Below are 21146 nucleotides of genomic sequence, written 5' to 3'. Positions count from 1 at the left end.
GCACAGTGACTTAAACTCATACAGATTGTCCCTGATTTTCTGGTGATGTTTGTTGTTCATAGGAGAACACCTTCTTTCAAAATCAAACGGGAGAAAGAGTCTGCAGAATTTTTCAGAGATTTGAAGGAAGATGGAACTGCAGTGGCACAAGCCTCCACAACCACCCTGAGCCTAGAACAAAGTGGTAATAAAACAAAGCTGCCTCCAACTTTATGAGAACCTGAAAGAAAAATAACATTTGCCTCAATGAATACCAGACCCTTCACCATTATATCGTAACTTCTGGAAATGTATTCATAAGTTTTAATTTAATCACTACCCTTCGAACTTACTTTAATTATGTATTAAATCTGGTCAAACCATTAAACATAATTAAACACAGCTGCATCTGGTATACTTTTGTGGATACGACAACTCTGTCACTTACCATATTACCTAAGTGATACATTCTCCAAGTTACCTAATGGAAAAGCAGAGGGAGGTTTAAGCCAGACTCACACGAAGTGACTTTGCAAGAGGGCAATGGGGAACCATGAGCAGAGCACAAGGTGCAAGCTGTCCATGAACAGCAGCCACCTGCAAGTAGCTTCAGAGATACCAATGGAAAAGTTTTAAGCTGTTTTTATGGTCTGTACATCACAAAAGCAGTAGTCTTAAGGGGAATGCTTTTTTATGTAGTTCTTACAGTGTTTCATAGTCTCCACAATCTTTCACTTTACAATACCAACCATAACCAACTATTCCCTAAATATTTGCCAGGAAAATAATTCTGTAGTTACTCATCAAACTAAAATCATGCATGAACAATCAGCCTTTCCTTACGAAAAGAGAGGAAAAGGGGGATAGCAAGGAGGAAGTCTAGGACCACCAAACACTGCTCTCAAAAAAGACCAAAATCAGCATTTATTTTACATTTACCACTGGAAGGCTGGATTGAGTAGGAAGTGTATAAGGTAGTCTTTTGGGGAAATGTAGGTGAAGGACAAAATCATACTATAGTACATTATCTGTAGGAAGTCTTATCTTGTTCTCATTACATTATTGGCCTTTTTCACTCTTAAATTCTTAAAAGTGAACAGTATGTCAGGTGTACACAAATTACCAAATGTTTATCCCCACAGTGCATACAGTTAAGTCCCAGCATAGCACAGCTGCAGCAGTAGTGTCATAAAGCCTGGTGACCACATCAGCAAGTCTGTTCTTTTTAGCAAGCAGCATAATTTTCCGGAAAGATGTTGCTCCTTGGGCTAACAGAAGTGTCAGTGGGACAGGCCCTCTGGAGGTCTGTAGTGCAATGTCTTAATCAAAGCTGACTGATTGTGAATACCAGATCAGGTCAGAGGCACATTCTGCACCTGTTTTTCACTTCTCTTTGTTCAACTGCATGAGATTTCTGTCAGTTTAGTCCTCAAGTTTTCTGAAAGTCCTGGACTGAAGATCCGCCATCTGTCATGTTCACCACTCCACATGTTTTTTAGTATTGTCCACAATTGTACTGAGGGTGTCCACTCACATTGTGCCCATCACCGATGAATTTGTAGAGCAACATTAGTCAGTACTGAACCCCAGGATACTCCATTTGTAACCAGCCAATGCCTAGAAGTAGAGCTATTAATTGTTGACACTGTAGAGGGCAGCTCAGCCAGTTTTCAACCCACCTAACAGTCTGTTCATCCTGCAAGAACTCCAAGGTTCCAAAATGAGAATGCTCAAAGAGACAAGGGAAAAGCCTTACTAAAAGTTGAGTATATTACACCTAGCTGTCCCCTTGGGAAAGCTGCTCTGAGTGTGCCTGATTGCCGCCTTCTCTTCCATGTCCTTGGAACAAAGTCCAGGAGGACTTGCTGCATCTTAGCAGGGGCTGTGGTGAGGGTGTTTGAGGGTGACTGGTCTCATCATAAATAAATAAATAGATATGGAACACTTCATTATTTTCCATATCATTCATCATTCGTCACTAGATTTTCCCACACGTTTATCACACTAATGGTCCCACACAGAACCACTGTGATGTCATTGATTTCTACACAGCTGAAAAAAAATGTAGCTACAGAATTTAGGAATTTCTGCAACACCACAAATCTGGGCTTTGTCTGAGTGGCAAACCTCCCAGGACAGAAACTCTGGCCATCAGATGAGCACCTCTGTCCCACACTGGATGCCATCTCCTGTCAATAATGCTCTTTACTTCCTTGATCATATGTCAAATAAGAAAATGGAATTTAAGTAACAAAGAGCACTCTGAGCCTTCACACAGCTACTGTGACTCTCCCCTTTCATTTTTCTGTTGGACAGGCTGTTAGCCCTAAGGGAAGGTCATCACAGTGCCTAGCAGTCAAAGCAAAGATAAGGAACTGGAACAAAACAATGAAAACTAGTGCTAGGAAATTGCTGGATTAAGTATATAGGTGCAGTGAACTGAATCTTGTCCTACAGGGGATGAGACAGAACCATCCTGACGGAAAGACACACAAACACCCACACACTTGTGTGAGATGCTTATGATCCAAGCTCCCCATCCCAACAGCAAAGCTGTTTTGCTAGTTCCTTCTCAGTGCCTAAAACTGAGGACCAGGGTGTAAAGGCAAGGACCCACACTTGTACACTGACTCCAGCTAAACAAGACATAGAATTTGATGGAAAAGTAGAGAAAATTTAAAAAAAAAAAAAGTTTTTAGTGTAAAATAAGAGCATAATCTGAGGGTATTTTCCGGATAAAATAATCTCTTTCCTTTAAAAATGCTTTGTGGTGCTGGATACATTATGACAAGTCAAAAGCATATCTGGGGAGGTGGGGAAAGAGGGGGGGATGATCTTACAATCACGAAGGAAGCAATTTTCAGACAAGACGTCACCATTTTCTGAAATTGCACTGTGGCAATCCAGGTGTCCATTGCTGCGGGCCTGTAGAAGACTTCAGTCTTTAAATTGTTGGAGCTTGATATTGACAAATGAAAGGAATTAGATGCTGTCAGGTCTGTGCCTCTCTCCCAGGGATCATCAGTCACGGCAAACTGCATCAGTCACGCCAAATTGCATTACTGGGGTCTTAGATGAGATCTGATTAAGAATGATTCCCAATCTCCATAGATGAAAGATAATTGCACTTAATGCTTTGTCTCATCTTACAATGGTTTAATGCCCTGGTTTTTGCCTTGAGGTGCTGATGTAAAGAACCCATTGAATTGGCTGTGCACAGTTAGGACAGCATCAGTCCTGACTGGCACTGCAAAATCTCAGCAGCTGAACGTACGCATTAGCCTCACTCTGTGAGCCAAGAAAATCCCTTGGCAGCCACCTGCGTGTCACTCCCAGGAAGCAGACAAATGAGAGAGCAGTCATTTCCTAATGAAATGAACTTTTCAGGGTTTGCCAGAATCTTGCAGGGAAGACATTCAACTTTTCAAAAGTGATTCACCTACTAGAAATGCAAAGTGCCATGGGATTAAATAATTGAGTGTAAACCTCTCATTCTGCACCTGACAATATACCAGTCCACTTCATTCTCTGACAGTGTAAATGATTTTCAACATTAAAAAATGGAAATGATCATCATATCTGATTGGGCTGTAGCTTTGGGGGTTAGCAAGCATGACGTTTCAACATGAAAGCAGCACATTTGCAAAAACTATTTTGCTAAACTATAAATTTTGCTAAACTATAAATTTTGCTAAAGTATAAATTGTTTCAAAGGTGTTGCATTTACCACTATAATGGTCAAATAGAGGTAAGCATCTCTTGTTGTTTGCCAGAGAGATGGGAGGGGAGGACTTGGAAAAAGCAGATCATAACCTGGGAAGCCTGTCATTATTATATGTAAGCATTTATTGCATTATTGCAAATATTAAATGAAGAATAGGCAGGGTTTGGTTTTCCTGTTATCCACACCCACAGATAAACTGGAGCTCACTAGTAATTACAGGGGCAATTTTAAAGCATTTTATAGTGTAGTGTAGCTCTCTCAATGCTTTTCCTAGTAGGACAGATGTAGTGGCCTGCTGATTTCACAGGCTGGATTGCTCAGCCCTCATGCTTTTACTGATTCTGGCTTCCCAAAGCAGAAGCCTCACGTGCCATATGATCCCAAATGAGGACTCCATCTGCCTCTGCACAGCTCTTGTTTCCTCCTCCCTATAAACCTGCATTTCAAGTCCTGTGTCCTTACCTGATCACTTAACTCCTGGCACTGCGAGGTGCACTGAGGAGGCAGCTTAGGGAGGCAAAGCCATTGCTTCCCGCAAGGCTTAAGCTGCTGTTGCTCAATAAGCCTCTAGTAACTGCCAACAGTAACTGAGGCTCTTAAACTGAGATGCGTGTGAGACATTTCAACATTGTTTATCCCAGAGAAGCTTTCCCAGCAGATGCCCCAAAGAGGGTGAGAGGAGATACACACCGTGATGTACGTCAGCAGTGGGAGGACCTCCCTCCAGATGCACTGGAAAGAAGGGAGCAGTGTGCTCATTCTGAGCATTGGAGATAAAATTACCAGTGTTGTTGTGACCATATGTCTTCCGTCAGTGCTGACTGCCAGGAATGGGCTAGGAACAAACTGAAAAAATGTCATGTAGTTATCTGAGGCACGAAGATCAGTTTGGCTTGCTAATCTTAACCTGATTGTGCTCTGTCCTTTGATACCTCTCTCCATTTTCCTCCTGCAAATAACCTTTGCCATCAGGAACTGATTGGTACCCCATAAATGTGGATTATTTCTATATTTTCTTTTAACAATGTCATTGCCATTACTAAAACTGCGGCTTCCGTATTCACCTGGCTTTGTCAAAGTTCTGCCTGGATTTGGCATTCTATAAATATATACTGGTTAGTGGGTTATCATTGCATGAAGTTACAGTTTTATGCTACTTTTATTACTCATATCAATTACTTAGTAGTGAATTCTTGAAACAAAAAGCTAAAATCCTTGCCCAAAGTATCTTGCAGCCTTTACTAGAATATATGGGCAATAACATTAAGAGAATGGGTCACATAGGATGGTAACTGAATTCTTCCACTGCAGGACTGTAAGAAGTTGTATGACATTTCTGTGGGGGATGGCTCTTGCCTTCTCTCCTCTGGTATTGGACGTTAAATAGTTCTCAGGCTTTAGTAAAAAAAAAAAAAAAACACTTCTGTCGTTGAATATGGTGCAATGTAGGTGTGCCATGGCTTAAATATAAATTGCGCATTTCTGTCAGGTAAATGTAGGCCAATTCCAGTCCTGGGCTCTCACAAAAAAAGCACAGTTAATGGTAACTTTGGTTCTGGGTGTGCCATGTAGGTTGGAAGTGAGGCAGCATAGTGCCAGGGTGGAGGAAAGACAGGAGATACAGGCTCGGTTCTTTCAAGGACTGATGTGCAAAGTGGTGTCAAGCAAGCACTGCTCCTATAACCCAAACTAAAACCCTACTGAATCTACTTCAAAGTTTATAACTATCATGTTTCTCCCCAGAACACCTCTAAATGTGTAGGGAAGCTGGGTGACCACTGCAGCAGGCTCTGCCGACCACCCTGGTGCCCCAATTCCTGCCCGGGCCCAGCCAGGACCCTGAAGGCCGCTGCGTGGAGGACTCCATTTTGCGCAGGCCAGTGCTGGGGCGGGCTAGCACCAGTACTGGAGCACAGCACCAAACCCATTAAACAAGCTAATAGTGAGAATTTAACATGATCAACTGCTTATACACTGCGTTAGACACATTTGGTTGTTTTGGAAGGAGGAGGTTTTGGACCTGCAATGAATATTTGCTACCACAAAACTAGCTTGCCATTACACCAGGGCTGCTAAGGTCATTTGTCTATTACGAGGCCCTATCTGAAGGGTGTGTTAGTGGCATGCTGTACCTGGAAATTTTCACCAGCTGTGGACAGTAAATCACTCCTTTATTTTCAAGATGGGAGGATTTACCAATCAGTGTGGTGTTTAGAAACCTAGCTCCTCCCCAGAGCAGGGGCACCACTGCTGGTGCTCTCCGCCAGGGAAATGTCCAAGCTTGGAAGAAAAGCCTCTGGCACAGGACAGCTGATGGCTTTGTGTTTTCTTTTTCTATGCCTCAGCCTGGATATACAATAAGATGATTCAGCTGCAAGTCTCATCTTCATGTACTTTAAATTCTTATGGCTAAGAGGTATAATAAATAATACAGGAAAGCGGCAAGCCTGCAGTTGAAGCTGGGCATGGATTTTTGACCACAGACTAAACACTGCCATGGTTGGAGAGCAAGTTTCAGCTCTCTGAGTCTGAAATAGTGTTTTAACCTGTCAGTATAAAGCATGGTTGATCTGAGAGGGAGAGGCTCAGTGTGCCTCAAAATGGTGTGCTGATGAGACCATTCACCTGAGAGACAAACTCAAGTCCTGCTGCACTGGGCTGAGCCCAGGCTCCTGAGGCTAATGAAGGTGTGAAACCTGTAGCACGGGGCTTGCTGGATTTTACACTCCGCTTCTTAAGGTACGCTGTAATCGTGAGGAATAGTGTCTTGTTGATATTTTTTTCCCTATTTATTGCTGTTTCTGAGTAACCTAGTGCAAGCAGGGGGAAAAAATGCACCCAGGACAGTACAGTGGCTAGGTTTCTTCCATGCAAAGTGAAAGCTAAAGTTTCAATTCCTTAGCTGCTCCAACAAGAACTTCAGGCTTGGTCCTTTTTTAGCCTTTCTGAGGCGTTGCCTGCTCTTTGCTGCAGTCTTCTTTTTCTTGACTAACTTTCCAGCGGGAGGGTTGGAGCATAGTACCAGGTTTATGTACGTACTTTTTATGTGCATGCAACATCTAGAGTTTACATTTCTGTTCTGACTGATTCCGATCAGCCATTTGCAGCCAACAAGGTGATCTAATCATCATTTTTTTTGGCCTGTCTGGCTCTCTCAGCTGCTGTACCTCTGCTGGAGCTGTTTCCAGTCACAAAAAAATACAGCAGATGAAAGTAATGGAAAAGAGATGAGTTTTCACTTAGAGTGAGTTGATAACTTTTAGCTGTTTTTACCAAAGAAGACTTTTCTTTAACTGACTTAGGCTATTGAAGCTCAACATTTAACTGATAACAGTAAAGTTCAGTGAAAGTCAGACTTCTGTCCCCATTTAACTCAAATCACCAAGAGTGAAATAGTGCCGGGTCTTGGCTGTGGCTCAGTGCAGCTGTGTTCCTACCCTGGCCTGTGCCATTCTGCTTGAGGGTTTATTTGCCACAGGAGGTAGAGATTTCCACTTTTTTCCAGCCTCTCAATGCCTTTGGAAGCCAGAACATCTTCTCTCTGATTTTTCTAACCAATCTTGAAGCCATTAAATGCCCTGCAAAACGCTCAGCAGAGGTGCCTAGCGTAAGTGGCGCTAAAGCAACTGAGAAGAATCGTGTCTTTAAGTGCATAAAGACTTCCATGGGTCTGGTGCTCTTTTGCAATATTGTATTTTTAATGAATATATTATTAAACAGTTAAAAGACATAATTTCTATAAAGAGTAGCTAGCAGTTATAAGAATAAACTTTTGTTTCCTTTGTGTTTGGCAGCTGAGAGCAAGCTCTGTGTTTCTGGGGGTTTTCCAGCCGAATGTTCATCTGAGAGCAGTGATCTGGGGTACATTTTGGATGAGGATGTTGCATGCATGAATTCATCTTGAGCAGTTAAATAAACATAAGTCCAGAACAGCACGGACCTGTTTATAAGCAAGCCACATGCCTTTTCATGGCGAGACGCAGACAGGCATTCTCCTCATTGTGCCTGCTCTGGTTTTCATGTGCTCTGGTCAAGCAGATCTTTGACAGAATGTGGCACAAGGACTGGGGATGAGGAACAAACGCACAGCATTTGGGGAACAAACACACAACATCTCAGTGGTCCGTTCCCTTAGACTCCATGTGCACTGTAAAGAACAGGACAAAGGAGCAGACCCAAGCACAGGTCACTGACCAGCTGCACGTTGCTGTAAGGATGCTCTGTAGTTTTGTGGTTTTTCAGGCTGTCTAAATTAGCGTGCTCTGAAACACAGCCCAGCTGTGGTCAGGGGGACAGCCTGTGCCAGCCACCACATCCTAACAGGCTGTGTGGACGAGTGTGCCAGGTCCGCATCCCACCACACTGCAGAGTCCTCAGTCTTCACCCTCACAGACACCCTCCAGGGCCTCCTGCCACACATACTCAGGCCAGCAACGTAATCCTTCAGCTTCATGCTACAATTCAAAAAAAAAACCTTGTTCAGGTAACCTGCTGGGTTACCAGAATAGCCTGTGTGGAGGATTTTTTAGGTCTCTTTCACATTTTAAGGTAAATTTCTGTTTGTGTTAGCAGCCCTATGCATACACCTGTTGTGCCCCAGTTATGAAGCATTTAAAGAAACCTAATTTTGTCTGCGCATCCGAGATGTGTTGCTGCTAGGTACGTGCTGTCAAGGTTCCTGAGCAAGAGGGATTGCTCCCTGCCCCAGTGCAGAGAGGACAAGGAGCTGGGCAGTGCTGTCGATGGTGTCACCCACTCCTTGTCCAACTGTCCCGCTCCCACTGCCTGGCTGAGGTGAGCAGGGGCTTTGTATACCTGGCATACTGAGCCACGACGTGCTCCTGTGCAAAGGTCACAGATCCTGCTTGTAGCAACAAACCTGCTGCCATCTTATTTTTCAGCTCAAAAGAGCTCTTTATTTCTTTCTTGCAGCCAGTATCTGGTGAGTTCTTTTCTTCTCATAGTCTGTACAGTTGCACTCACAGCTGTTACAACTCCTCAGGTTTTGCATGGTACTCAACTTAATAAATAAGCATTGTACAAGGAATAGCTCTGAGGCTTATTCACTGCCTTTATGCGCAGCAGAAGACAGCATTTAGTAGATACTGGGTTCAGACAATGAACAGCTTTTGTAAATGCTCTTCCTCTGAGCCTGGATACTGTCTTCATGTGCTAAAAAGGCAGACCCCCTGCTTCTCTTTGTTTAATTTTTCATTTTAAGTACAACTTATTCTAGATATCAAGTAAATTTCCAATATAGAAGAAATGTGCAAGATTTTCCTAGGAAATCGTTTCCATCTCCATGAATCTGCTGTGCTTGGATTAAATATGCCAGAAACAGGTCCAAATCCTCCAGTGCTATGAAATACGGTAACTTCTCAGACTTCTGTGGAGCTCTGTTTTGTATTGCTCAGCATCCTTCCCTACCATTTTTTAATATAGTGGAGGGCTATAAAGTTATTCCAAGCTCCTAGTTCAAGGCAACGTCTCTCACCGTACTCCAAAGCAAATAAAAACCAGGCATCATTTTTCCAAATATTTTCTTCCAGCAAAGACGTGTGAAAAATATTTTTTTAATTATTATTTTTATTTGTGCTCTGTTTTACTATAGCACCTATTAAAAATACCTTGCCTGTGATGTTAGGGATTGAAGACTGTAAAGTTGGAAAAAAAATCTTCTGGGTGTGAAATAGAATGACTATACACTCTTTTACATCCTACACTCAGTTCACACACATAAGGAACACTAGCTTATGTCTTGGTCATTATTATTAAATTAAGTGTACTTGTGTCTATGGTAACTACCCTCCCTGAATTTCTGGTATCAAAAGCTCTTGATATTTTAATTCATAAAGGCTCTACCCGTATAAATTAATATAATCACTCATGCCTTATGCAGAATTTTTCCTCCAGCCAAAACTCAAAGAATAACTCGCCCTCTGCAGCTCATGTCCTCTCTCCTTGAAATGTAACTGCCCCCCTCGGGACAGTCTGGAGCAGCATTTCTGTGCCAAACTCTTGCAGGGGAATGGAATAAAGGAATAACTTCTAGATCAGCAAGGGGAATCAGCCAGACAGAATGTAATGGTCCACGTTGCAGTTTGGCTATTATTCACAGGTATATATGACTCTTTGGCCTGACTTCAGAGCTGAGCCCACCAATTCAGTGCAAATTCTAATACTCAGCCTATCTGAAAATCTGGACATTACTGAATGCAAATGGCCAGGACTTGGTTTGTAATGAATCATTCCAAAGACAATGATAATGGGCTCAGGATTGAGGGAACAGGCACATGTAAAGAACTATCACTATCACCACCACCATTTTTTATAAGATTGGGAAGTTCCTGGAAGGTCTCTGCTAACCAGGACCCTCCATTCTTATCAAGTAAAACCAGAGTGGGAGTCTCTTATGGTCTGAAAACTTAGGGGAGGAAGGTTAAATAAACCCTTTTGAAAGCTAGGAACTTGAACAAGGCAAGATGAGAAATGTACAGGTTTCCTCAATTTCCTGCAAATAATGAACACTGTGATGTGTTGTAATGTGACTGTGACATGTTATGTGATTGTTGTGTGTTGTAATGTGACCATCGTAGCCTTCAGTAGGGAAAAGTACAAAAATTCAGCCTATGCATATTCAGCTCCAGAGTGGCTGGGGAGATTCCCAGTCCTGCCACTTCTTTTCCGTTCCACGGCGCTCTGGATTGCCTGGAGGAGCAGGTCTCTGTTGTTGAGGATGTTGTATTTACTTAGGTTCACGAGTTTGTCAAAATTTTCAGAGGAGTAGATTAGCCTAATGAGGTAATAGGGTGAGCAGCTGTTCTCCAGATTTACTTTGCCTTCTTCCATCTCTGAGTGACTGCGCTTTACCCCTGCAAAGGAAGAGAAAAGCCACCACCGTGAGCTGAATCTGGAACAGAACACCCCTGGTGTTGGAGGGGACTGATCTAGTTAGCAGAACCAGCTGTTAAAAACAGCCTCCAGGAGACTACACCCCACCACGCCTTGCAAGAGCCATTCCTGGTCAGCTGTCAAACAGTGTGGAGGTGCAGAGGGATCTGAGCTCCCCACGTCAGCCTCTCATCTTTCAGCACCTCTTCTCAACCTCAGCTCAGCCAGATCCCTTGCTGCTGCCAACATCCATCATCCCTGTTGTGGCAATCTTCTTGCTTAAAAGCAAGACACCCTAATTACCTCCACTAAGAAGCCCAGCAGCCTCATATTTATGCTTTTACAAATGTTTACCATTATACTTTCTTTCTTTTTTACCTAACTCCTTGAAGTCTGAATCAAATATGCCCCAACCACAAATGTGCTGTAAGATGACAGTCAGTGGGGCTACAAATGGACTGCCCAGGCATCCCCTACAATGTCTACTAGAACCACGTGAAAGCGGCACATGAACTTTGCTTGACACACAGCAGGCTTTAGTCTAACCCAGTGGTTTCTTGGCAGTGGGATGTCAGGGTGCTGGGCCCAGACTGTCAGTAGAAGTGGTTGTACTAAAAATGTCCAAGCTTTACTTCATGGAACCTCCTGATATTCAGAGAGCTGCATTATCTGTGCTGTCCACATCCATGTACACCCACATCTGCTCCAAGCACAGAAAAGCACAGTCTATAGTGTCATTGTAAATGGGCACTTCACAAGCCAATTCTTTTTCTTTTCTAGAACGTAGTTAAAAGCAGGAAAAACAAATATCCACATTCCACAAGGTGTCTCTCAGCCATCTGGAAATGAAAAGCTCCCCTGTTAAACTTAAAATCTACGCAAACAAGTTGCCAAGGACCCTCCTCCCCCAGCCACCCACATCAGCTGCTGGCTGTCAGCTTGATCGATGAATCACTGGCTGCTGGGAGACATGCAGGTGAGCGACACAGCTCACAGATTTGGGCCTGGAGCACTGAGAAGCTGCAGCAGCTGTTTTGCTCTGCATACTCTCATCTATCTTTCATTCAGAGTGCCTCTGAAACACTCACCTGTTTTACCTGCTAGACACTGTTCAGTAGCCTTACCTGATGGCACATTGCCATTTGGACCAGCTCCAGCTCCACCTAACGAGCCCAGTTTCCTCTGCTGGGCACCTCCTCTGTTTGTCTGCAGAGTTTCTGAATGTGATTTTGTTGGAGTATTTGTTAACATACACGCTCTCTGAGCATTCAGTGGTAAATATCATAGCAGCAAAGGAGCTTTACTTAACCTGGTTTGCTGCTATTCCTATCTTTCCCCAAACGTTCCCTCAGAGACAGACATTTTGCTGTGGTCCCAGAACCACAATATAGTTTTGGGTAAAGCTGTAAGGAGAGGGGTAGGAGACCAGGTAGTCTCACTCACACAAAGGCCATGCTCTCTCATAAAATTATTGCTAGAGAAGACAAATAAGATCAGTACTGTGGAAAGACAAATGACCCAAATTCAACTAAAATGGCTGAGCTTACCAGGCTCCTTGAATTCCTTAAAGGTGTCATTCACCAGGGGAAAATGAATTACTATGGGTGCTCTGGGGTCCTCTGGATCCGAAAACACGTAACATTCCTTTGGGTTTTTCTCCTCTTCTTCACTTAGCTCCACTTTGGGGAAAGGGATTTTTTGTATCTTGCAATATTTATATGTCATCTCCAATTGCTGTGGATACAGAATGCCAATGCCTTAAAGCCAACTCTAGGACAAGAATCAGGTTTACTGATGCATCATAGAAATACTGTGGCAACTTAATTTATTCCCTAGAATTATGCTGCAATGAATGCATAGACCAAAATAGCCACAGAATAACCCTACTTTTTGCCACCACACACCACAAGTCAGAAAACACTTCTCACCCTATAAAGTTTTTTACAGTTAGAGGAAATGACCACACTTAGAATTTGAGTATATGATCAAGACTTAAAGAGCAGCTTACTTCAAAGTTTTAATAAAGCAAGGATTTGCATATTCTGTCCTGTTGATCAATTCCCATGCCCCCCACCACACAAAAAAAACATGCAAAGGGGAATAATTTTCCTGACTACCCATGTGGACCTGCAGAAGCCCTGAAATATGTGATTAAAACTAAATAAACATGGTACATACACTACAATCTAGAGCAACCAACCTCATACAGTCCTCTCCCACAGAACACCAACTAACTCTATTACTCACCTCAGAATCTAACCCTTCTGGTATGAGGATCCCTTCTATGCCTTTCTCATTTAGTCATTTCTGAAGTAGATGGTCACTGTGTAATTTGAGCATTATCTATGAATTTGGCTATTAAATCTCACAGCTTTACAAGAAGAGTTTAACCAGGGCTGGAAGGAACAGAGCACATTAATCTTCTCACCTTGAACACATTCCCCAAACCATAATCAAGTGAGATAATGACGTCTACATTCCTTTCTGGCCTGAAAAGTGCTGCACCACTGGTGTTAATGAAATAGCCAACATCTATCAGGCAAAGATATTTCTGCAGCGGTGTCAGATTGTTAGGGAAAGAGTCCAGCACAGTGTCTGAAAAACATTTTGAATATAGTTAGCAGTTCATTGGTAGGAAAGAAGGAGTCAGTAATTCTGGCTTGCTACACAGTAAGGGCAGCCCCTTGGTTGCCCTCAAGACCAGGCTCACCTCCCTCCATAATGCGACCCCACAATCGTGGCCTCACAAAGGCAGGCTGTGAGGCAGCCAGGCAGAGGGCAGGTGAGACACAGACTCCGCTGGCCTCACAGCTGCTCTGGGGATTGATTTTTCACAGAATACAGACTTTTGCCGATTTTTTTCCCCTGCTAAGAACTGGGAAAAATGCAAACAACAAAAATAATTTCACAGTGTACCAACAAATCTAACAAATGCAGTACCTCTCTGCTCTTATGCATTGCTCTTTATTGCTTTTGCATTCTCTGGTGTAGACTCCTGTCCCTGGGTGAAAACTCTGACTTCAGCTTGCTTTCAGTGACCTCTCATATTAATTTTCTTAGCTGAAAAAACACCAGATCATGCATGCACCATCTCCTACCATCAGCTTAAAATACTGCTCGAATTAATTAAACCTCACATTAACTCAAAACACAGCAAAAAGTGGATTATCCTAGCTGGCGTGTTGAGATCTAAAGCCAGTTTCTAACAGCTAGATTCTCGTTTCTCTGCCAGGAACCCCACCAGCCACCCTGTAGACAGCAAGTCCCCTATTGTTCTCCTGGTATCATTTCTATTTCCATAGAATAAAAATTTTTTGCCATGGTTTTAAATATCAAAATAGTGTTTAAAGAGATTTCTTCAAGTTCAGAAAATGAGGCAGCAAAGCCCTGAGCAGACCCCTCAATCCCTGAAACATCTGTGCTTAGGTATGCTCAAAAAAATGTTGATTTCAGAAATACTGCAGGTAAGTTCCAGCATCTCACTTCTTTCAGCCGCTCTGCTGCCCTGGCCTCATTCTGTAGTGTTGATTTAAACCGAGTAGAATAAATCCAGCTTGTTCCATAGCCTGGAATGTTTGACAGCATCTTGAAGTAATAACTCATATTTTTCCATTCCCTTGGTGTCAGATCTTTACAAAATTATTTGCTTATTTTAGCATTCATGGCTGATAGGAATTCACAAATTCTGCTGTAAAGAGAGACGTTTGCATGCAGTCCCTTTTTAGCTCTAATTGGCCCGGTGAATATTTTTAGTTGAAATTACAGTGCCTCAATTTTCTTATCATGGAGATGGAACTGTGCAGTATTTATGGCTGGATAAGTGAATTAGAGCTAGGCTTTTCCTTGGGAGAGTCCCTACCTCCATTTCATACTCAAAAAGAGGCTTTGAAGAAGCTCTTCCTCAGGAATTCCCTCAAAAGCACAAACCCTACCGTAAATGTATTACAATGATTCCCTACTATGAGTTCTCAAATTTATCACCACAAAAATGAGGCTTTTCACAAGCCATTTAAAGTGTTGTTTTAATATGTCAGTTAACCTGAACTGCAGGGAAGTATTTCAACAGAACTATATTCTGGAGACCTCTCCTATCATGAGGCTACCATTTCTGCCCACAGAGCTGGCATTTACTCCTGCGCCTGTTCTAGAGATGGATCCAGCTCTGGTTTTAGCTTGGTCTCATGCAGGTAGACAAAAAACAATACATCATCTACTGTTGTTTCCCACTCCAGACTTTTATTTTCCCTTTTCCCACTCCAGACTTTGGCCTTCCACTTATTTTACTTTATTCGGAGAATATCTGCCCTGAGGTAATCTTTAGTTTTCCTCTTCCTTCAAATCCTCCTTGAAATCTGCTTCTACCTGTTTGCCTTTACAAAACTGCTAGTTGGTAAATGTAAGGACCTTTTTCTTAATGCTTGCTGACTGACAATTGTATCCTTAATCCGCCTTCTTAAAGTACTTGCTCGCTTCCTTCTCTCACTCACCCTTCTTATGCACTTGTTTTCTTAGAGTAGACTCTTCTAGGACAAAGACTTCTTGCTTACTGAACATGCTGAAAGCACTTGGCACTCTGTGGGCTCTGCCTTAATCCACAAAAAACTCCACACCTCTTGCTATTGTCAGCAAGCTTCAGGAAGCAATGGCAGCCAGACATAAACAGTGTTGTAACTTGCATGAAACAGAGGAGACAAAACACAAATTGCCAAAGAGAAGGACTTAGAGGAGGCAGAGCACACGTGTTTTCTTGCTGAAGTCAGATTAGCCTGACGCGTGTGGGGTCCTCCCATGCTGATATCTGCCCATGGAATAAATGCAAACGAGGATGCTGGGATTACAGGAAGATTTGTGGTACACAAAAGCTCAGCTCCATTACCTTTCACACAACATTTCATAGTTTTTGAGGTAAAAATATTATGACTGCTTACTTTGCCCTCCTGCAGAGCACAGGCCATAGGAAATTACTGTTCCATTTATACATCAAGTCTAGGTATCATGTTTGTTTAATATATTCAGTCAAAACCTATGTGACTCCACACAATTACCTGCTGGTTTATGCCCCTAATGTTACCTCTGTTTCTTTACCTCAAGAGTCTATTCTTTTTTTTGATTCTTTTGACTATTAAACCTATGCAGAATGACAAATTTCCTGTAGAAGAACATGCTGTGACTCAAATTACAGATCTCTTCAGCAGGTGGCCCATGGACTAGTTCATGATAACCAGTTAACCCTGAAGAAAGAGATAAAACCAAATTCCATCTCAGAAGACTTCCAAATCCTGAGAAAGTATCTCTAAATGTGAGATTTCCAAAGTCTAAAAAAAAAAAATCTGAGATGTTACCTGCACACTGCAGCTAACTCTTTGTTGCAGTTACCTTTCCATTCAATAAATTTTTTCTGATGGGCATAATCCTTATGAAATTCTAAGCCTCTCAGGAAGTTATGGGACTTTCCCAGTAGTGGACGCTTGGTCATAATGTCCTGAAACATTTCATACAACTTCCCTGACAAACAAGATGGAGGCTCGATGATAGTGGTATCCTCCTCAGGGGAATGTTTTTCTGAAATAGAGAAGGAAACGTGAGAAAAAAACATAAGCAATCTGTTTTGCTAGACACATTTGCAGGCTAGCTGTCCTCGCTGTCTTTCTGTGTGTCTCTTCCTTTCCTGTTTCTTGCAGTCTACTGAAAAATATATGCCCATTTAAACACAGAGATAGTTGTCTTTGCTTAAAGCAAGCATGCATTATTTTCTTTTATATACTTTCTTTGTACTTTTGACTAAAAACATAAGCCACCCTCCTCATTTACAGTCACAGGAGTCACTTAACAGACAATGAGCAAATTCTAAATGAAAAACATTTGCAACGAGCATGAAGTGTGCCCCTGAGTTAATGAAATAGAAAAAGAAATAGAAACAAATGAAATCATTCTGATACAGCTGAAAATCATAATGGAAGATCTACAGCTATGCAACACAAGATGCACTGGTTTAGGGAGAATGTGAGAGATTATTCACAAACAGTTGTAATAGTATAACTTCCTCAATCCTCTCCTTAATAGTAAGCATGGTCTGATGAAAAACAAGTATTGATTTGGAAACTCTTACCTATATCTACCATATCTTTGGCCCATCGTTCCCAGAATTCATTTGAATTTGAGGACCAGTATAAGCCATCCAGCAAATTCCTAGTAAAAATGTTTGTCCAAAGACCTGCAAATCAAAACAATTGGGAAAAGTACTTCACTAACATGTTAACCACTATTTCATCTTTTTTTATTACAAGTATCAATGCTACATATTTTTGCCAGATATGAATTCACTCCATTATGGTGCAGCTTATGTAGTAGGTCTCAGTGAGCTCAACCTTAATGATGACAACAATTCAGTGTTCTTCCTCAAGAGATAACTACTCCCAACCATTCACTGTATAGTTCAGCATAACAAAATACAAGGTATCAGTCACCCAAACTATGTTTTAGAGTGCTTACTGTGTACTTGTGAAAGAAATAAATTATAAGACTGGGGAATCACAGTGCAGCCATATAACCATAAGGTCTTTCTTTAAAATGATTTATTCTTTAAGTTGATCTAAGGCCTGTTTTTCTCTTTCAGGCATGTTTTGTTTCTGTGGAGTTCAACTAGTACAGGAATCAAAATAAAATTATCTCTGTATGTGAGTGTGCTTTTAGAAATGAAAGACCTATCCTCTGTAATAAGCCCCATGCCAGGTATTCATGTGAGGAACAAATTCAATCTCTAGCAGACTTCACAGTGAGAGAAATATGATTTTTGTCTCCAGTGGACTCTTGCTTTTGGTATCAAAAAGTGCAGTTCTGACAAGGCTTTCAAATCTACCTGGGGGAGATGGATTCCTCTGACTAGCTGCTTTTCCCCTTTTCTTTGTCTTTAGAGGCAGAACAGCCAGTCAAAGAAATTGGTGAAGGTTAAAAGGGATTCCTTCATCCTCGTGGGCAGGGAATATTACTGGAGATAGACGACAATTCTCAACCCACAAAGCTTAGATGGTACTTCCCTTTGTGGCTTGTTCTAGATGAATTATATTTTATTTTCAGCTCTTTCCAATTCCACAATGCACTGCCTAGAAAGAGGCGGAAGAGATGATGACTGGGTAGAGGAGGAAATCTTACAGTTTCCTCAACTTGCCTTCTCCACCTTCTTGTTTCACTCAGAATATGGGAAGGGGAACCCTGCCACACATGTCCCACACTTGCCCAGGGAAAAAGAGAAGACCGGAGAAAAGAAACTGTACAAGGAGTAGAAAGTGTTCAGAAGGGGTAAAAAGCCTGTTGAGCAGACCTGCTGGCAAGGGCTGTTGTACACAGACCAGTGGCTAGAACCATAATTTCTACCATATTGTGATTAACTATACTGCATTGCTAGGTCACCTTCCAGATAGCAGATCCGAGATTCCGGCAGCTTCTTCACTCGCCTTCCCATGAAGAACTCGCTGTCAAAAAATTCTGAACGAATGGAGGCTCCATATTTTGGTATGGCCACCTCATAAGGAGAGAACTCTGTCCACTCTACAAAAGAGTTGACATATGCCACGTTTACTGTCATACAGAATAAGAAAACAAAACCTAGGCCTGTGGATAAAGCTATCTTCAAGTTACATGAACTTTGCTGGTCTCAGCAGCTCTGTACTACTAGTAGCTTGTACTGCAAACTGTCTAGTTCCCTAAAAACTGAGATGTGATTCACATACAAAAGGAACTAGCTTTTTCTCCTCAGAAAAAGTCTAACAATAACTTCAGAAACCTAGATTTATATTTATAAAGATTCTGCGATCCCACTTGTCTCTAACTCAAGATCATCAAATGTACACCATGTAAGTGTGATCCAACCTTCAAGGAATGACCGGCATGAAACCTCTGCTAAACCAAACCTGTCAGACTACATGAAAGCAGCCTGAAGACACATCAACTCAGAATTAGAAAGTAACACAGCGTGGACGTGGCCACACAGTTTCCTGACTCAAGCTGTCCTGTATACGTATTCCCGTAGAACAGTAATCATGAACCTAACCTCATGTAAGTACTAAATGGTTTTTCTTTCCAGTATCTGCTCGCTTCAGTACCTCTTGCTGAATATAGTCTGTATCTAAAGAGTGTCACAACATGCCAATCACTGTAATCATACTCCACTCTAGAGATTTAGGTAAGTGCCAGTTACATTTCTCAGCACCTCTTCAAAATAAGGAACCATGATAGCCATTTTAAAGGTGTGAAACTAAGGCACAAAAAGATTATACAATTTGCTTCCACTCACTCACAATGTATTTGGCAAAAATAGAGCTTCATTCCAGATCTTCAGAAATGCCTTGTTTGTGCCTGAGGGTGTTATCCTGCAGATCTGCTTTTTCTAATCAACACCCAGCAATTCACAAGAAAGACAAACATTTTATTAAAAGATGAATCCTGAGTTGGGGCAACCAACAGAGGCATTCCTCCTGCATTCCCTTTCTAAACACATACACTCCCTCCCTACAAATTCTCTTTAGTCCCTACTCAGAGTCAGAAGAAACTCTAAGAATACTTACCTCTAAATTTGAAAGTACTGTACTTCTCCTCCTTGACATTGAGGACTGCATAGAAAGGCAGTGGGTTTTGTCCATGCTCCAATGCCTTGCGCTGGTCTGTGAGTTTGTATTTTCTTGGCTAATCAAACAGATAAAAATCACAGTAAACCTCTGGAAAAGCATAAGGCAAAACCACTGACAATCTACATGAGTACTGATAGACTACAGGTGTTTTATTACCCAGAGGAATCTGTGGGTCACATTTTCTTGAAAGACCTTTTCTTTCATGTTCCTTTCATTTTCCTTCCTGGTTGCCTTTTTGATATCTACTGACCTGTACATTAATATCTAAGTGCCTTGACTGTCTATGTCCAACAGATCTTTACTAAGGCTCAGACTAATGTTCACAAGAGGGCAGGTTACTCTAGCTCTTAAGTGTCCAACTAGAAACATTAAAACACCTGACTGCTGGGGGGGGTTGCTCAGTTCTTTCTTAAAATTGCGAACTGAAATTGCTATCCATTGGGCACCCCACTTCAGAGGCACCGACAAACCACCAGCTACTCTGGAAAATCCTGGCTATAGGATCCTTTGTCATTATTTACAAATCATACTGGAATGCCTCAGTTGCTCTGGATTTGTTCCTCTCATTATGTCATGCAAACAAAGAGGGAAGTGCCAGAGAAAACAAGTGGACATTTCTCAAATTTGTGGCAGGACAAGGTACGTGGCAGTGTGTAACATACCCGTTCGTGTAAGAACATTTCCTGAACAAGTGACCACAATGTTGTAAAAGATGAGACATGTCCAGCTTTTGCCCTTTCAGCAAGTTCCTTGTGATAATACTTCAAATGTTCCATAGACATAAGGTTGAGTTTACATTTTGTCACTTGTTCTTTTACTGCTCTGAGCGGCTCCTCCAGAGTCTTCTGTGACCAATCTGCATGCTCATATAAGTCTGCTAGGGTCCTAAAGAACAAAAATGCGAGAGAATCATCCATTTAATAATGAAAAATACTGTATTTACCCAGACACTTTCACCAAAGCAGAGAACTAGCTAGCTTAAACTGAAGTTATGATAGAGAGCCAACTTTACCAGGGAATTATGTTCACTTCTAAATAATGTAAGACTTTGAAATAAATGCATCTCTCTCATTATGTGGAAATGTGGTGTCATAGTCATTCCAAATACAAATCATATCTTCTGTACTCACCATGTTGAGCCAGAAGCCCCAGTGACATAGGTAACACAGTCCAACAGATTTAGCTTCTGAAGAGCCAAGAGGTGGCCAAACATAGCTGACATTGCTCTGAGGCCTCCGCCAGTTGCCATAACAGCTATTACTGGGACCTGTTCAAAACATAAATATTATCTTCAGAAAGTTACTCACTTGCCTACTTGGAAAAGCCTAATTGCAGCTCCTCGAATTTCTTCAGCAGACTTTATTGCAGAACAGTGAAATCAATGTTCAGTCAGTCTTTACCAGTACTTTATTTAAATTAACTTCCAGATACTCAGAGGGTTTTCATAATCTCAAAGCTTGGATGAGTTTGGAAACTGTTAAAATTCAGTGATTTTAACCCTTCTTCCTCTCTTTTTTCGTTATAATTGGAATTGCTATGATTTATAACAGATAATTATATGATTTAACTATAAATAATAAGAGTTCAGTAAACATAATTAAGAATGGATTCAAGGAAGTCCTGAACAGAGTTCAGGAAAAAGATATTAAGCAAACAAAATGATTCTTTGGACAGTGTTCATTCAACAAATAAAATTCCATCAAGAAAATAAATGTTCACTTTAAAATTCACCCTGGATCTTGGCAACAAACCATGCTTCAGCTGGAGCTTGTTAGAAAATGTTCTTTCTCCATTCTGAATAATTTTGACTTTTTGTGAAAAGTGATTGGAAAATGAAAAAAATATATAAGCCTAAAGAAGGGACATTACGGTGACTTCACAAATTTCCACAGGAGGTGAATTTCAAACACTCCTGTTTTCCTACT

General features: G+C 41.6%; 2 protein-coding genes across 2 annotated transcripts in view; one reads left to right on the top strand and one right to left on the bottom strand.

Annotated features, from left to right (window-relative positions):
• The window catches only part of SPTBN5 (spectrin beta, non-erythrocytic 5), a gene marked incomplete at its 5' end in the record, with an annotated part of 96360 nt that extends 95994 nt beyond the window's left edge, over window positions 1-366 (top strand). Inside the window, one exon of the mRNA XM_082761957.1 lies at window positions 63-366. Coding sequence (XP_082618083.1) covers window positions 63-216 — 154 coding nt within the window. The 3' untranslated portion in view covers window positions 217-366. The remainder of the gene's footprint in view (window positions 1-62) is intronic.
• A 9311-nt stretch (window positions 367-9677) lies between these two features.
• Window positions 9678-21146, bottom strand: part of LOC309878265 (cytosolic phospholipase A2 beta-like) — a 28096-nt gene continuing 16627 nt past the window's right edge. The window contains exons 13-21 of the mRNA XM_082760548.1: window positions 20352-20488; window positions 19884-20106; window positions 19159-19276; window positions 18005-18142; window positions 16704-16808; window positions 15971-16156; window positions 13023-13189; window positions 12142-12328; window positions 9678-10575 (exon numbers count right to left, since the gene is read on the bottom strand). Coding sequence (XP_082616674.1) covers window positions 10331-10575; window positions 12142-12328; window positions 13023-13189; window positions 15971-16156; window positions 16704-16808; window positions 18005-18142; window positions 19159-19276; window positions 19884-20106; window positions 20352-20488 — 1506 coding nt within the window. The 3' untranslated portion in view covers window positions 9678-10330. The remainder of the gene's footprint in view (window positions 10576-12141; window positions 12329-13022; window positions 13190-15970; window positions 16157-16703; window positions 16809-18004; window positions 18143-19158; window positions 19277-19883; window positions 20107-20351; window positions 20489-21146) is intronic.

Source organism: Aythya marila (assembly GCF_965140915.1).
Source record: "Aythya marila genome assembly, chromosome: 5".
In the NCBI taxonomy this organism is placed as follows: domain Eukaryota; kingdom Metazoa; phylum Chordata; class Aves; order Anseriformes; family Anatidae; genus Aythya; species Aythya marila.
Note: the sequence above shows the minus strand (reverse complement) of the source record. Positions and strands in the feature narration are given on the sequence as shown.